Here is a 17281-nt window from a genome sequence, read left to right as displayed (position 1 = left end):
AATAATTTTGTGTTATTTTAACATAATTAATTGGCCATGTGCCCCTTCTCACGACGTTCCAATAGAAAAAATGACCTCAGATTCGATATCAGCGACCAAAAAACTATAAGAATCGACATTTACCCAACGCTAACGACGTCGAAATAATTAATTGAATTATTCGTAAATAACTGTAAGCACGTGAGATAAGCCGCTATAAGTTATAGCGGCTTATCTCACATGCTATAGCCTATAACATATGTATGTGTGATACCTACGTGTGTGTGATAAGTGGCTATACGCGTAGAGCTATGACACATGTGTAGATATACGTGTGTATGTAACTAGTGTGATAAGCGGTTATGCGCGTGTCAGCCGTATAACACATGTAGGTATGCCTTTGACTATAACATAGATAGGTATTGCAGGACTTTCACCACTTTCACCGCCCACCAAAGGGTATAAAAGGAGCTGCACGAGAATTTTTTGTCAGTCTGCGGGCGGAGCTCGCGGGGGACGGACATGTCCCTGGGTGAGCTCCCCATTGCAGCTGCGCCCTTGGGCCGCCCTGCCTCTCTGGGGAGTCGGGCCCACCACTGGCTTCGGCCGGTGATCCGACTCTCTTCCCGTTGGAGGGGTGGTCCGGGGGAGCAACGCTGCAAGGGGAGAGCCTTACGGGAAGTTCCCCCTCCAACACTCCGCCCACCAAGCAGACTCACCGGGTGGGGAGCCGACGGGGCTTGCCAAAATGCGTGGTGGCGCTAGGCAAGTGAGGGGGGCTCTCTACCTCCAACCCTTGGGTGACGCCGCTCTTTAGCGATCCCTCCCCTTGGGGCTGACCGGGTTCCCGAGTTCGAAGCCTTAATGGGGGCCGATTTACGGGTGCGCTCCCACCTCGTAAGGCGAGGGTAAGACGAGCCCCCATGGGGAACATCGCAGAGGTCCGACGTCGGTCGCAGAGGCGGCGACGTGGGCAGGGTTTTCTCGGTCGGTGGAGGTAGACCCTTGCGGACGCCTTCGGGCGCGAGTGGGGGCCCGCCCGCGTGGAGCACGAGGGAGCGACGTCCTCGTCGTGTGCTCTGGAAACGCCCTTCTCAGGGCGGCCAACAGCTCCCACCATATAAACGAGGCGACAAATTTTTCGCCTGTTTCTGATTGTCCTACATGAATTTAAAAGTATGCAACTAGTTTAAACCTGAAAAAGGATTAATAATACATATCGAAAATATTTATAAATATGTCTTAAAACCTAGAAATACGTATTTGAAAATATTTGTGGAATTTATGTTATAATAGACAGACAAATAGACAGACAGACACATGGATACACAAGGCTGGATATTATAATATCCGCTTTTTTAAATAAATAAATTTTAAAAAACAAACTTAGGTGAAGGACGCGCTTAAAATATTAAAACAAGAAGCATTAAAAAATGTCATAAATCGTTTAATATTTATTAACTTTTACTTCACCGTGGGCCCAACTATTAAATTTTCAAAGCAATGATAATCAACAATAAATGTAGCTGAACCAATGACTTGATTAAATATTAAATGCAGCATTACAGAGGGAGTTATTAAAATACGCCAGAACATGAACAAATTTCCTTTGTAAGAAGTGTCGCGATTTATTGAAAGATAACCATTCAAATCTTGCAAGTTTAATATACAAATAGATATTACGTATTTCGTATAATTGTTCCAAATGCTTGAAAGTATAGCTTTTTTCCTGTGTTAGTTGGGCCCCCGGTAAAGTAAAAGTTAATAAATATTAAACGATTTATGACATTTTTTAATGCTTCTTGTTTTAATATTTTAAGCGCGTCCTTCACCTAAGTTTGTTTTTTAAAATTTATTTATTTAATTATTTTTAGTGATTTGTGAATTTATATGCATAAAATCAGATGCAATTATAAAATCTTAAACGTTGTTAATTCTCCTGTGGGTGGATGCGCGGTAAACCAATTTATTCCCCCAGTTTCTGAATTTTAAGGATTGCTCTGTTGCAACATGCGTTGACACTTAGCGATCTAATAATAACGTAATTCGATTGTCTAGCAACATTGGTTATGTTGAGTATTGAATATCGATGCTAAATAAACTATTAGCGCACGTTAGCAACCAGTAGGTTGCTTAATGGAAATATTTCAAAAAGCTATAATTCCGTGAGTTTTCATCCGATTGCGTATTATCCTGGAGAATAATAAAAATGGCAAGCCCCCGGTCGGAAACACTTCCTTGATGCCAAGAAATGGATTTGAAATTTTAGGCATCGGACTTTCTACCTGAGGGAATTAGAATTTTTGAAAAAATAAAAAAAACGTATCTGTAAAACAGAATTCTCTGGTTTTTTTGTTTCAACATGTTTTTCATGCAATGCACGGTTCGGGCGAAATCTCAGTGCGACCTTTTCAAAGTTGCAGCTGAATGCATACTTAGGCTTAACCATGGTGATCTTTTAATATGATCACCTTATGCTTACTTTTCCTTCACCTAAGAAAAATAAAAAAAATAACTTTTTTGAGTTACGGCTGAACCCAGAAATACGGACGTAGCCGTTAGTGATTGAAGATTCCTTGTAACAGGAATTGCCACCAATTCCTCCACAATTTCATCGAATCATTTGTGAAAACTTGCCGTTACTCGCGTAATCGGAGAATGTCGGAGAGGGCGTTGTACGAATCTGAGGAGGACGAATTTGAGGTGCGGGGAGAGGACGCAAGGTCGTCTGGAGGCTTCGCCTTTGGCACCGTAGTCTTTCCTGTGGAGAAAGTCCAGGATTTTGTGGATGCAGCTTCGGTGCTTATCAACCCCGTTGACTCGTACTTGGGCAAATATGTGGGGCTTTACCTGAGCGATAAGGTCGTGGGGAGTGGGAATGCGTATCCCGAAAGTGACGAGGAGTTTGAAGGGGAAGAAAATTCTGGGGGGTCAAATCTCCCAACGTATTGGAAAGTTCTGGGCACTTTTAAAGTATTTATTTTCAGACCATTAATTAATACAATTTACTTGTAAAAGTTCTAAATGTTGCATTTTCTTGTACACAGGATGCAAAGAGTCAAATTCCTAATTGGTTGTGGGCCGTAATGCAAACAGAAGATTACGACGCCTATCTGAAAGAAATACTAAAATGCAGCGTTGTTATTTACGACCTTACCGACAACCCCACGATGGAAAGGTTTGAAGAAGTCCGAGCAGTTTGTGACGGTTAGTTTAAACATCAACGTATGTACAAGACTCGTATTGCGATTACTGCTTCGTTTTTTACAGCATTTCGAGCTAGAGTCCCAACTTTTAAGACTCGACGAGTTTTTATTCTCATCAGTTCGGTCCACTCTTGGTACCACACCAAGTCCCCCGATCCAGTGCGTAATAAATTTCCCAATTGAACTTGCAAATTGTTAATATTTAAAAATCTACATCTTTTTCGCTTGTACGTTTCCTTCAGAGTGATCCAAACGCCTACCTCTCAGAGCAAGATTACCGAAGAAGAAGAACTAAACCGGCGTACCGTGACCTCCAACTCCTGGAGAGGTACGTCGTAGCCTCTGGAAAAATGGTAATAATTTCATAAACAGCAATTAGCATTCAGAACCTCAACAGCTAATGGATAAAACTCCTTGACCAGACGAAGGGAATGTTCAAGGCGTACGTGGTGGGAGCAGGAGCCGTGTATGGGGCTGGAGAAGGACCTCTTCATCACTGGTTCAAATCCGCGTGGCATAACGCCAAATATTTACCCATCTACGGAACAGGGAAGAACTTCTTGCCTACGGTGTACATTAAGGATTTGGCCAGGTATGCATTTTGACAAACAAACCATATTTCTTTGAATAAGACGCGTATATTTTACGACACAATTGCCGTTTAATAGCATTCTTCAAAATGTCATGGACTTTACGCCACGACGCCAGAGATACATTCTGGCCATCGATCCAATCTTGTGCCAACAGGATCAAATTGTCAAGGTTTGTTGCACAGATGGGGAAATTTACTAGTTCCATTTATAAGTAAAAATGGGGTAAATATGTCCACGTGTAGAGCATCAGTGAATGTTTGGGGACTGGGCGAGTGATGAAATTGCCGGAAGAAGACATTTACCTCAACAGGGAACTCTCGGTATACTTTTCCTTTGATTTTGCATTCTCTCGCTCACTTTCTAATGCCAGAAAACATTTTTTTTAGACATTTCAAGCTGACCAACTTCAACTGGACCTCAAAATTGAAACGACCTTTTGCCGAGATAATTTCAACGTCGACTTCACAGCGGAAAAGGGAATGAATATGTTGATTAGCAAGATAGCTGCAGAGTACAAAAAATCACGAAATCTCGAAGTGAGTCCTAATTTGGAGCTACGACGACGACACTACAGCTAATTCTTGATCAAGTGATTACTAGCTTGACAAATACGGTGAAATTGCTTATTTCAGCCGCTGAAAGTATGCATCTTGGGTCCACCGGGAGTAGGCAAGTCCACAATCTCTCGACAGATCTCTGACATATATCGCGTGAGTTTGTACAATAATCGATTGCACGCGAAATCTTGGCATCAAAATAGCAACTTGAGTGATCACCACCGCATGATTTATTCTGTCTGAATTTAGCTGAACCACTTCACACAAGCGGACATGATAGCTTCCACGATCGAAATTCTGGTGCGTGTCACGGTTTTGGCCTCATTAAAAACACAATTTGTGTCTCATTGCTATTTTTCATGTAGAGGGACATTGCAGGAGATCAGTCCGAACCCGACATCGTTGGACTGGATGTCAGTCGGGAGGAGGATGCTCGTGAAGCGGCCAAGAAACTGCTGGCCGAGGTGGACCTCTCCCTTGGACCCATGGACGGCACCGATGCGGAGAGCGAAATTGCTCGAAAAAGTGTCTCGCAACTCGGCGATGAGATAATTTGCAAGTAAATTAATACGTTTCGTTTCTTCCTTACTCGTCGGAAGAGGAAAAAATCACAAGATTATCACCAAACACTTTTCAGGCTTTATCGATTCCGTCTTCTGACAAATCAGTGCCAGAACCAAGGTTTTGTGTTGGATGGATTCCCAGAGACGGATGACCAGGCAAGAATGCTCTTCTTGGCTGGGGAGGAGCTCGGTGAGTTCTACGGCGAGGAACCGGGCGAAGATGGAAAGGACATCCTTGACCCCAGAATTGTCCCAGGTTGGCCATCCCTCCTTCTTAGAATGCACCCATTGACATCTATGCAACTACAAATTATGCAAATTTGTTTACCCTCTGTTTGCAGACAAAATAATCGTTCTGGAAGCTTCTGATGAATTTTTGATCCAACGAATGCTCACCATTCCCACGGCTCAACTTCAAGACAGGCACCAGGACAAAGTATTTCCTGGCGTGCTGCAGGCTTACCGCAAGAAGATGGACAACTACGACAGCACTGCCCTGCACTACATGGACCTTCAGGAAATGATTTATTATTCAATTGATGTCACCGCTGACAGCAGTGCTAACCTTCCAAACATCATCTTGAGAATTTCGGATTTGCTGGGAAAGCCTCACAATTATGGTCAGTCAATACGAGTCTCATGAATGTCATTGCCTAGTAATTGACGAACCAAACAACAATTTTTTACTTCAGGGTTAACGTTCGAACAAGAGAACGCTTTAAAGAATGCTCAGCAGTTGGAGGCGGAGAAAGTTTCGACGATCGAGAAAGAGGATTTGGCTCAGATTGAAAGCAAAGAGTTGGAAGATCGGAGAAACAATATTCAGCAATGGGTAAGATTTAGATAGAATTAACGTAGAGATTTAGTATGCCAAGACGAAGTGTACAATTTGTCTCATTTGTGAAGATGGAAAAACTGGCCAAGATCAAGCGAGAAGAGTTTGAGAGGGAGGAGGCAGCCATGATTCCGCTTCGTCACTATTTGATGGCTCACGTCGTCCCCACTCTCACCAAAGGTCTTATCGAGGTCACACGAGTGCGACCTTATGACCCCGTCGAGTTCTTGGTGAGATTCTTATCATTATTTATACACGACTCACCTCCTCACCCTGTCCCAACTTTGCAAAAGTATTTCTAAAGTGATTGAATCGATTATGGACTTTCACCCTTTCACTAACTCATCCTTTGCTTAGGCGGAGTTCATGTTTCAACATAATCCTGGCAGCATCAACAACGCGAATGCTCAAAAGTTCAGGGATGAGATGATTAAGAAACGAGGAACAACAAAGTGATACAAAGTGATTGCACCTATTTGTAAACTCTACAAAAAAATTAGCCACTACATATTAATTGATAACCACATTGATAAGCAATTGATAAGTATTTCACTCCAGACTAAAATATACTTGGCAAATTTATAGCCAGCTAAAAGCAACTAGTCCTAAAAGTATAAACGATAAAGAAGATGAAGAAATTGCAATCTTGGATAAATTTCGCATTAGTAGTTGGAAGAGTATTTCACTTTGAAATCTGATTTCGTTACGCGTATAAAATGTCGAAATACATAATTTGAGTAATGTGACCCATCCGTCCAATTGTGAATTTATTATCATTCCTTTCATCATCCTCCAAAATATTTTCGCCAGTCGTCGCCACGTCTCATAATAACATTAGCATTACTGATTCCCACTACAAGGACACGAGGATGAAATGTGCCCAAAACTGGTGCATGGGTTGAGCAGGAGAAAGTCAGACGGATGCTGCTAATATATGTACGATATGAACGCCGGGTCAGCCAATAAAGATGATTTCATTCTATTAAATATTCCCCAATCCATATTTGATAAAGTGGTGAGTGAGCGAGGAGGCATCTGAAAAAGAGAAGATCGATGACACCCCAGAACTGAGAGCGACAGCTTGTTTCATTTGCAGCGGCGGTGAATGTTCCGAAATGCTTTTAGCTTTTTGCCTTCTGCTTCGGCCAAGTGCAGGCGGGGATGCGACGGGCTCATTCCCAGTGTCCAAGTGACAGATGACTAATGCATTCACGGGATGAGCAATATCGAGTGTGTGCCCTTCGTCAACTTCAAAGTTCGAACCTTTATTAGATTCCAGGAGGAGGAGGAGGATCCTCGCTGTTCAAAAATCATTCTCGTCATGTTACTCATTTATGTACGCCAGTTTTACGTGGTAATCAAGTTATAAAATTCGTATTCGTAACACATTATTGCATATGTACATACATGGAATAGCTATTATTATGTGCAATACAATATCACTGGGTATACATGATACAGTATTCCGGTGATGATCTCAGGGGACCGTATTTTTTCATATTTTCCATGTGGATTTTGGAGACTAAAATAACAGAATCCCGTAATTAATGCCGAGTCAATTAGCTGTTAACAAGAGGTGAAAGGACGATATCAGAGTATGACTTCATCGTCCCGTGTCTGCCAACTCAGATTTGGGAAGACATTTCCAAGATAAAGCACGTTGAGCTGTACGACTGCTGACTCTGCTTAGAGAAAAGCCTTCCTGATAATATTTCCAGGCAATATTTGGTCTCAGATGTCCTTCTGAGATACATGACCCGAGATGGAATACATGTCCTGCCGTCTTCCATCAAAAACTTCTCCTTTTCTGAAATTGGGAATTTGTTACAGTTGACAGCGTGTTAATTTGAAAACTTGAGCGAGATTATGATGAAATTGTCACTTTTTCAAAGCAGATAATTAAACTCGTAACAACATTTTAATTGAGACATGTATAAATTATGTCATCTCAAACAGTGGGTTACAGGTGACGTGGAAATCTGCCTTTAACGTGCAACAAACCTTAAAAATGTGTAGATTAAAGAAATATTTGTCCCGAATCTCGAGTCACAAAACATTTCAATGTTTGACAGCTTAAAGGTTTGAAGCTTTTGGTTTGATATAAAATCGCATTTTAGCAAGAAACACACAAGTTTAGCAAGAATTTCAAAGTGTACAAAGGCGGAAAGTGCCAAGTGCAGCTCACTCTTTACTTTGCATGGTTGTTTGTTACGTATGATATTATGTAACCAGATAGATGACCAACATGTCCTTCAAATTATTCCTTGCTCCAGTTGGCTCCAGAGTTATTGTATGCAAATGAGATTTCGTAAATCTAATAAGTAAAACAATAAGTTATTGTGCTTGTCCTGCCGTTCTTCCTTTTCTCAATTAATCCCTTCCTGATTATTTTGGTGGTAATCAAATTATATCACTCTTGTTATTGAACATTTGAGTGGGAAATGCGTAAAATATTTAATTATAACGGCACTCAACGGTTTGTTTACTAATTTCCTGTGGGTGTGAGCAGCTTGCCAATAATAAAACAAGCGTGGTGTCATGCAATCAGAAAAACAGAAATTATATTTATCAGCACCCAAGCATTTTTTTTCCAGAGACTGAAGATGAGCAAATTTCACGCAGAGCACATTATTGCAAATGCTTATTAGACTGCAGGCAATAATCGCCAGCACGCCACATCACCAACTGGCAGCAATGTAGAATAAATACTATTAATATTAATAATACTAACAATAATAATAAGTAGAAACACGTTCATTCAGCGCGTCTCGTTTTCATCCGCCTTCGCACCGCAGTAGGAGCAGCAGGAGTAGGAAGAAGGAGATGAGGAGCACGGAGAAAGCGGCGTCGGCTTCACACGACAGGACTTTGTTCACTTTCTCTCCTCAACTATTTATTGACAGAGCAAGAAGTGAGATTTTCCAGTCCAGGAGCTCCCTTCATTCCTCATCGTCCTCCGCGTGTGCTGCGTTGTTTGTGTGGTCGCAGCAGTCTCATTTCGAAAGAAAGAAGTTGGCAGAAAAGAGACAAAACGTGTAGCGAATCTCATCTCAAGCTCACTCAATATTCATCCCATTTTATAATTTAACCATTTGCGTGAGTTTCTGCTGTTTGTCTTCCTCGGGCTTTGTGTGGGACAGAGATGAAGTCTTGGAATGACAAGATAAAGTGAAATTGCTGCAGGGAGGAAACCCGTTACTGCTCACGAATCCCATTTGTTTGGGCGAATGTGAACTCTAATAATGTTTTCCGGCCGTGAAGCACGTGAATAAGGAAGCAAGTTTTTTTAAGCGTAATGGAACAATAATAGTTTTATTTAAATTGGTGCGTCGGTCAATATCTTGCAAAATTAGATGCCATTCATGCACGTAGACAATCTCTTCCTCTCCACAATATTGTGCAATTATATGCAAAACATGTGCACATCTTACTTTCGCGGAAGCAATTGAGAATATGTGGTGGTGGTGAATGCAGGTCAATTAGCAGCATGTTCATTGGAAAATCCTGCTGATTAAAGTCACCCATTTTGCAGAGACAATACAACATCTAATTAATAAACCTGATGTCACTTGCACCCAGCGATTTTGTTTGACTTTCACAGCAGAACTCGTACATAATACAGCGGCAAGGTCGGCATGTGCGAGCATTGTCTACGCTAAATTAATAATTAGGACCGTGTTTCTAGCTCGATCCTGATTTGAGAAAAACAAAGGCTGGATAATTCAGATTCAGAGATAATTAATACGTCTGTGTGATATGTTGACGCTTTCAAATCCAAATATAAGAATTCCTGGGAAATACTACTGACTGACTTCAAAGGTCATATCAATCAAATCCAACAACACACCGGCCTTGAGTGTAAGTTCAAATCCTATATTTAAATATAATCCATTCACCTTAAACCATTACTTATTAAGATTTTGACATTTAAAATGAAATTAAGCCCTCACCATTGAATTTAAGCCTGTCAGAATGTATTGTTGTTGGACTATATATCTCAAAGAGAGACACGGTCCTTGTCCAAATTCAAGACAATGCTTGATATCAATCCAATTCCGAGTTAATTGTATTTTGAGATTGCATGTATATCTGTATCGCGTTAAATGGGAAATTGTGTGTACAACTGGTGCTTGCTCTATTTTAAAGAAATTCAGGAGGCACACCAGAGGAATTTTAAGTGCTAGTTAATTTTCTTGGGTATATTTTTATAATGGAAAGCCGTCTAGACAAAGGGAAGGAAGGCGGCCAGGCAGGTAGATGCATGGGGAGAGAGTGAGAAAGAAAGAGGGTGAAAGTCTCAGATGGTCTGATCAGTCACGTTTCGGTTTAGTTGAGCTCAAAGCAAGATTTCTTTAACCAAAGTGAAAACTTTTTCCTTCACTCTGATACATTACACGTTCAGTGTTCATGCACCGGCTTCGAGTTAGAAGGGAGAAAATGATGCGAATAAGTACCGATCACCAGAATAGGATTAGTTTAGTGCCTACACAACTGCATCTACATACAATATACGTATGCAAAACATGGTGTACATGCATAATTCAATTCCCAAAACTGATTGCAGATTCAGGTGGAAATTCCAACCACAGCGGGATCCGAACGTCATCGGAGAAAGTTCAGCTTGTCGTCGAAGTAGTGCATAATTATGGATGTTGAATAGCGAAAGTTTGCTCGTGACAATGACAGTGAATCAACGTCCATCATAATAAATATACAACTTGCCAGCCGGAACATTTCCTGAAAGATAAAATTTCCTGGGCGTGTAGAAAGTAACGCATCTCGACAGGAGCATATTCCTACGTGCCTCCAAGAAAACAAGGATTATTCTTCTTAACAGTGTCCACCCACAGACAGTCGCCAGAAATAAATTGAAATCGATGGATACTGGCTCCGACAGCTCCAAGAGCCAAGCACACAAATGAGAACAAGTCTTCCTCATAATATTCCCAGTCTCCTTGGACAAGAAACTCGAGAGAGAAAGTTGGACATGCTCTTCGCCGGCATGGCGAGGATGATGACATATTAGTCAATCAGCGTGTGTGGGGGATTCCAAAATGTATTTATGGCATGAGTTCACTTCACTAAAAACTGGGACGCTCTTCATTTTTCCACAGAAGAAAGAACTCGACAACTTTTGCGTCAACCAGCCGCGGAATACATGCACATAATAGCTACACCACAACACCGTCAATCCATCCAAACGCCGTCACCATGTCGCTTGGAATCACTTTTAACTTTTGCTCAACACGAAATTAGTTTCCTCACTTTGCAAAGAAAGAAGTTTGTCCGACAGCACATATAAGTTTCAAACTCAAGAGCACATTGTACCAACAACAAAAATCAAGGTTTTCTCTCCCACCCTCTCCAAACAAGTGACGAAATCCTGCGATAAGTAGTGCAAGCATGTGGCTGATACATCCAACACTTGAAAATTCTTATCATCCTGTTGCAAATTAGAGCAGGAAAAGTGAAATCTAGTCAAACTTAAGCATTTCTCGTGTTGAAAGGTCAAATATCTTCAAAGTGGAAGTTGCATCAGGACGATTGACAATTGTGGCTCATATGAAGTCAAGTGGTGCACATGATTCTTTCCGCTTGTGCAGAGAGCAAATACAAATTGTGATTCTGTTGTACAATACGATGCTCACTGGCTCGTAATTTGTTGCAACGGCAAACAAACGTGTCTCATTACACTTTGATTTTGTGATTAATTGCTGGTGTTGCCCAAGGCAGGGATGACTTTACACCTGAACCACACTTCTCGCTGAAGAAAAGACAAGTGGCGAAGCAATTAGGACGACACGAAAACAAATCACTCGTCCAAAGTAATCGGAGGCAGGATGAGAGTCTTGAGAGTGTTTCGCACACTGTGCTGTGCAATAGGCATACTTCACTCCACGGTGATTTTCACTGCCTCGGAAGCCCAGAGGAATTCCAACCGAAAGGCCAAGGACTTAAGAAAGCCCAACATAATTAAGACCGATTCAAACCCGGCAGTGAATCAAAGCCCAGGAATCGACGAGGTCATGTCGACTCTAAAAGAAATCCAATTCCGAAAAAGACGCATTGACGATAACAATATTAAGTTGGACACTTCTTACTCAAATGATTTAGTCGGCTCTGAAATTAGTTTGAGGTTGAAGACGACCTCACTTCATCATCATCGCACTGTGAAAAGTATTGATTACTTGGTTCTTCTGGAGGAGGAGGAGGAAGACGAGGATAATGGGGGCGAGATGAAATCGCAATCGCTTCCTCCTCACGAAACGACGACTTTCATAATTCAAATGGCCAAAGATTCTTCCATTGAAGAAATCTGGAAATTCAATAAGGACATTAACGACCCTGATTTTCTTATGAGAGACGCCTACGTGGAACTAAGTTTACCACATCACATGCACTGCTGGGACGATGAAAGAGCCGAATCCCATGGATATGGTGACGCTGCGAAGGACGAGTCGGCAGGTGGTGGCAGGGACGATGAGGAAATACCACAAAACTCAATGAGATTTGAATCAATTAGTTCCGCAACCAGAATACGACATCGTCAATTCCACCCGAGAAGCAGGGATCATAATGTTCCTACCCACCAGGCCTACAGCAGCCTTCTGCTGCTCCCCTTAGCTCTCACGCCGCAGGACGTGGGAGGAGATGATCCCAGGGACACGGCCATAACTGCCGCAATTGTCAATTACACGTCGTGGACCGCCTATGTGAACAACACCCGTTTCGGAGATTCGGATCAGGATGATGGGTGCTTTGCTGGGAAGAAAAGAAATTCGTCAGGTTTATGTCTCAACAAAACGAACAGTTCCGCGGAAGCAGAGCCGGCAGAGAGGAACGAGGAGAAAGAGAGCCAGCCTGGGGGAAAGGCTGGCGTAACGGGATCCACGACGACTACTCCCACCATAAAAAATCATGAATCAAAGCCAAAATTAGCCATTGAAGGAAATAAGATTCTAAATCTGGGGTACAACTGTGTAAGCGAGGATCGTCGTAAAACGTCCACCGGAAGTGAAAGTTATGGTGATGATGATGATGGCGGTGGTGGTCAAGTCCTGGTGATCAACGCCCTCCCACTTATCCGAATGTGGTTAGGAGAGCGAAAATTTTGTCCAGACACGAGCAGAGATTTGGGAACCTTGGTGTTTGCTTTGATGATTGATGGAAGCGTGGCAAAGTCCGAGGAAGAAGGGGAGCAAGTGGCCACCGCGGATCAGCAGGAGTTGGACGACGACGACGAGGAGGATGAGATGGCGAAGGAGAAAGTTGGTCAGACAGCAGCCACCTCGACCGAGGGGAGAGACGGAGGCGTGGGAGAGATGCAGCATCACCATCATCATCATCATCACCATCGCCTTCTTTTAGGAGGCGATGTCGAGGCAATCATCCGGCTCAAATACGTGATGGACCGTAAGGCTTTTGTGATTTTGGAGATTTTCTGTCCATCCGATGCTTTGTGGACGGGCGAGATTGAGATTTTTTTAAACTGAGAGGTTTCACATCATATGAGAATAGAGAAGGAGTGATTTGTTCTCCTCGCATTGGGTTTGCGTGTTGTGAGGTTTAGCACACTTTTCTCGTCCACATCCCAAACCTCACCAAAGGAATTTGTAAACTTTCCCCGGAAACTATAACGCTCGACCCTCTCACTTTCTCTCTTGTCATAAGTTGGACATGTACTTTAAGTTTGAGTTGGTGAAAAGTGCATGCATTTATCTTTCACCCAAATTTCTCAATTCTTCAAGAGGACCACGACACCACAACCAGAAGAAGCAGTCCATTTTAGAATTTGATTGATTTCTGGGCAAACAAGTCCAACCAACGAGTGACACGACGCACGCTGTGTGCTGCACAAAATACTGACATGTCTGCTCTTTTATTGGATTTGAGACCGCGACACCACTTCCCAATGATGGGATTTCATAATTTCATAGTCTAAGGGTTCATGACGTTGTTGTCTGAATAGCACTTTCATCGTCTCGTCGGTTTCCTTACAAGTGGATGAAATTAGCTTTTGCAGCCAATGCATTCAGTCAGTACCGATATTTATGCATTAGCGACCGCACCAAAGGGAAAATATTTCCAAGAAATAAATTCCATTTTGTAGAACATGCTCAAACACAAGTTCGTGTGGCTTAGAGTTTCACACGAATTTCTGCCGAAACCTTTCTCTGAAATAAGTTTCTGCCCTATTTTTTCACGTCAGAGGGAATTCATTATCGTTTGCATACATTCTTTCTTGATTAAATCAATGGGAGCGTGTGCGGCAAACTTTATTTTGTTTTTATTTGATTTATTATTGCTGAGTCTTGGGTTTGATTTCTCCGCAGCTGGGAAACGCAGAACTGGCGAAAGTGGAACAACCCCGGAAAAGATTAGTGGGGCTTAAAAATAATAGAACCTGAACTTGTCAGACTTGTATCTTGCTGTACCACCGCCGATGCTCTGGTTTTCATGCCTTCCTCGGAAAAGAATGAGCGGATTATACGTCGCTCCTCCCACCAACTTCAAATCAAGTCATCAAACAGAGCCCATATGTATGTATCTTAGAAAAACTTACAGTTCAGGGTTGGTCTAGCCCGAGTCAGGGTCAGAGTCCGCTTCTAAATTTTTGTCAGATGACAATTACTACTCGAGATCGTCAAAATATCCCCACAATCAAGCATGCAAAATATCTGATTTTGCTACCAATTTCAAAAACCAGTATGGACCATCAATCACTTGACCGAGTTTGCAAATGTTTGACGTCCGAACTTAACTTTTCATCTTCCCCATACGACATGTGTACCAAATTTCAAGTAGACAGGATGAGTTATCGAAATACAGACGGACATGATGGTTCCATAAGCCCTGAATCGGGCTAAAACTAGACACTCTTCACACCACACTACAAACTAAATATGTATGGAAAACTATTGCATCCCTGAGAAAACGATAGAAAACTCCAAAGTATAAAGAATTTATGAAAAGGAAAAACATGTAAAAAAGTGTGGGATGAGAATATCGCTATTTATCTTTACCTTTACTATCGACAAATTTAGAAAAATTTGGGGGACATAATGTGGAGAAACCCACCTTTCAGCTTTAAATTTAGTGTGATTTTTAGTGGAATTCCCCTGAAACAAAAGTAAATTCGGAGGAATAGAACTGTCAAAAGTTTAAATTCAAATTGATGGTTTGAATATCATTCCTGTCAAACATTTCGTCTAAACAATTCCGTTTCAACCGACGTTGCCTCACGATGAGCCTGTACATATTTATGTACATGCGAACCCAGACCGCCTAATTATTAGCCCCGTGGTTGTATACTCCAATATAATTATCGTCACCATTCCATCAATAAACTAAACTCGAATGGAACTTTCCCTCCACATTATTCTTGTTCAATTTGCGCTGACAGTTTTGCCGAATCCGATCATGGACTCCATTGTTTGCTTATTTATTGAGTCCTTTCATTTCAAATCATGCCATTAATCTCCTTCAATGGATTCTTCAATTCACAGCCTCAATTTCATCGGGCGGGCGAATGCCGGAGATACTTTTTGCGCTAGAGTTGCACCATTCAATGCGAGTTTGTGGATTCGAAAGTGATTATTTGATTAGCGAAACAATTTTAGCACAAAGTTCTTCCAGCGGCATAATAATAATAATAATAATAACACTGCTTGATTCTACATGTCTGGCTATGAACGGAGCGCATCAGTCATAAATAATCCAGTCCATCGCACGTAAGATTTCGCAGTAATAATAACACACAGGGGGAAAACTAATTACGACATGGGGGAAAGTTATACAACAGTCTGCACAGGCTTTGTAAAAAAAAGTTGGATATTACAGCATCAACAGAATGAATCAATATCTACGGAATACCTACGGCTTCCCAGTGCTCGATACGGGAACTTTCAACTTCAATGATCAAAAAACATGTAATCATGGTGCGATTTAAGGTGGATGAGAGAGGGAAAGCGAACCGGAGCAGTTGTACGTTCGTACATACATATTGCCAAAGTTGGGCAGATTTGTTGAGACTATTCATTATGTCAGCCCACAAGGTATGCTAATTAGGAGTTCCATCAAATACGTAAAAAACGGTAAACAGATTTTGTGAGGAAGATGAAACTAGTCGAGATGAAAAATTGCAGTGAGGACTTGATATAGCCCGAGCCACGTCTTTTCTTGTCTTCCTGTGGAAACCAATACTTGGCATTTTCCCGTCGAAATGGCTCTTGCGGATTATTAACGACTAGACCACTGATGATTCCAATATTGGAATTGGTTTAATTTGCATATACATACATATAGGTAGACAGACAGACGGATATGACGATTCCATGAGGCCTTGTTTGGGGCTAAAAACTTAAGGATAATATATTTGCTTTGACAGATTCATTTCAAGTGAGGATCGCACTTTCATATGATTAGGATTATTTAGACTCGTTGCGAATATTTTGGTTGGATCTCAGCAATTAACGAAATTCTGAGACTTGGCCTTTAAGTCACCACAATTCGAAGCAGTACATTAGCATTTAGTCATTGGGAATGAAAGTAATAGAAAAGTTCTTCAAAGCTTAAAGTCCAAAGACGTGGGTTTAGTTGCTGATCTTCCTGAAATAACAAATTGAAAAAAAATATCTAGAATTTCTAAAAAGTCACATAAGTACCTTTTGTCATATTCATTGCTTTGATATTTATTGCTGTCGGCCTGACGTATTCACCCGCAATGAGCGTAATGAAGCCCTCTGCGCATTGAGCCTTGAAGGAAAGAATGTTGAGCTATGAAAAAGAAAAATGTTGATCTTTAGATATTCCTTGAACCCTTTCAGATCAACAGATAACAACATTTTGAGCTGATTTCCTGAGAAATGTTTGTTTGTCGTTCAAGAGAACTTTTAAACTCGGGATGAAATTCAGAACATCTGCGAATTGGATGAGGAAGTTACAACCAAATCAAAAATGTCGAGGTTGATGAATAATAAATGTCCGGAGTGTATGAATGCGAGCAAGCGAGTGCACAATAAAGAACGATGGAATCCATCCATTCCTCGCCCTTGAGTTTCCTGTTGTCTCAATCATACTCGCTTATTTCTGAACCTGTCATTCGAAAGGAAATTGCAATTTTGCCGAGCTCCTGCTCCTGCTTCAGCAAACTCATGAAATTTATACCAAACTTGAAATGTGTGTTACTTATATCATGAAAATAAGATTCAGCAGCTGCAGCTGGAGTTATACGCTGGAAAATGAACAACAAAAAGCTGCAGTGCAACTTTATCATCAAAAAGGCAGAGCTGGGGACAAAAGATAAGAGAGAAAGTTGGAAATAAGGTTTTTACCATTGTTCAATGGAAACACATTTCTCGCCCAGTTTTAATCAGGAATCGTACAAGTTCAAATTGGTTTTTGGTCCTTTTCAGTCAGCCGGAGTAGCAATAATTGAACTACACATTAGTGCATATTGGGTTTCATAAGAGCACAATGCGCTGTTTACATAAGTAATGTCAAAATGTTGGGTACTAAATTAGATTTGTATTATTTCCTACAAGTCTTG

At 41.4% G+C, this 17281-nt stretch overlaps 3 protein-coding genes across 3 annotated transcripts in view; all 3 read left to right on the top strand.

The window, feature by feature from the left end:
- Window positions 1-2948: 2948 nt before the first annotated feature.
- Window positions 2949-4898, top strand: LOC110843554 (adenylate kinase 7). Its single transcript, XM_035847657.1, has 10 exons — window positions 2949-3186; window positions 3250-3344; window positions 3428-3538; window positions 3608-3777; window positions 3854-3947; window positions 4021-4098; window positions 4165-4314; window positions 4411-4488; window positions 4585-4635; window positions 4701-4898. Exons 1-10 carry the CDS (start codon window positions 3066-3068, stop codon window positions 4896-4898), a joined length of 1146 nt encoding a protein of 381 aa, XP_035703550.1. The 5' UTR covers window positions 2949-3065.
- An 88-nt stretch (window positions 4899-4986) lies between these two features.
- LOC118434591 (adenylate kinase 7-like) lies at window positions 4987-6477 on the top strand. The gene is made up of 5 exons (XM_035848421.1): window positions 4987-5154; window positions 5240-5518; window positions 5591-5730; window positions 5805-5963; window positions 6091-6477. The coding sequence occupies exons 1-5, from the start codon at window positions 5061-5063 to the stop codon at window positions 6187-6189; spliced, it is 771 nt and encodes a 256-aa protein (XP_035704314.1). The 5' UTR covers window positions 4987-5060; the 3' UTR covers window positions 6190-6477.
- Window positions 6478-10800: 4323 nt separating this feature from the next.
- Window positions 10801-17281, top strand: part of LOC110843553 (ALK tyrosine kinase receptor) — a 55350-nt gene continuing 48869 nt past the window's right edge. Inside the window, exon 1 of the mRNA XM_022089518.2 lies at window positions 10801-13146. Coding sequence (XP_021945210.2) covers window positions 11574-13146 — 1573 coding nt within the window. The 5' untranslated portion in view covers window positions 10801-11573. The remainder of the gene's footprint in view (window positions 13147-17281) is intronic.

Source organism: Folsomia candida, unplaced genomic scaffold (genome assembly GCF_002217175.1).
Source record: "Folsomia candida strain VU population unplaced genomic scaffold, ASM221717v1 Fcan01_Sc002, whole genome shotgun sequence".
NCBI classification, from domain to species: domain Eukaryota; kingdom Metazoa; phylum Arthropoda; class Collembola; order Entomobryomorpha; family Isotomidae; genus Folsomia; species Folsomia candida.
This window is presented reverse-complemented; position numbering and strand designations above follow the sequence as displayed.

What these genes read in the sequence shown, in the direction of transcription:
- LOC110843554 (XM_035847657.1), top strand. Translation starts at nt 3,066, where the DNA reads ATGCAAACAGAAGATTACGACGCCTATCTGAAAGAAATACTAAAATGC. An exon ending in ACACCAAGTCCCCCGATCCA is followed by an intron (nt 3,345 to 3,427) that starts GTGCGTAATAAA and finishes CGTTTCCTTCAG; the next exon opens with AGTGATCCAAACGCCTACCT. An exon ending in ACCTCAACAGGGAACTCTCG is followed by an intron (nt 4,099 to 4,164) that starts GTATACTTTTCC and finishes CATTTTTTTTAG; the next exon opens with ACATTTCAAGCTGACCAACT.
- LOC118434591 (XM_035848421.1), top strand. Translation starts at nt 5,061, where the DNA reads ATGCTCTTCTTGGCTGGGGAGGAGCTCGGTGAGTTCTACGGCGAGGAA. An exon ending in TGACCCCAGAATTGTCCCAG is followed by an intron (nt 5,155 to 5,239) that starts GTTGGCCATCCC and finishes CTCTGTTTGCAG; the next exon opens with ACAAAATAATCGTTCTGGAA. An exon ending in ATGACCCCGTCGAGTTCTTG is followed by an intron (nt 5,964 to 6,090) that starts GTGAGATTCTTA and finishes TCCTTTGCTTAG; the next exon opens with GCGGAGTTCATGTTTCAACA.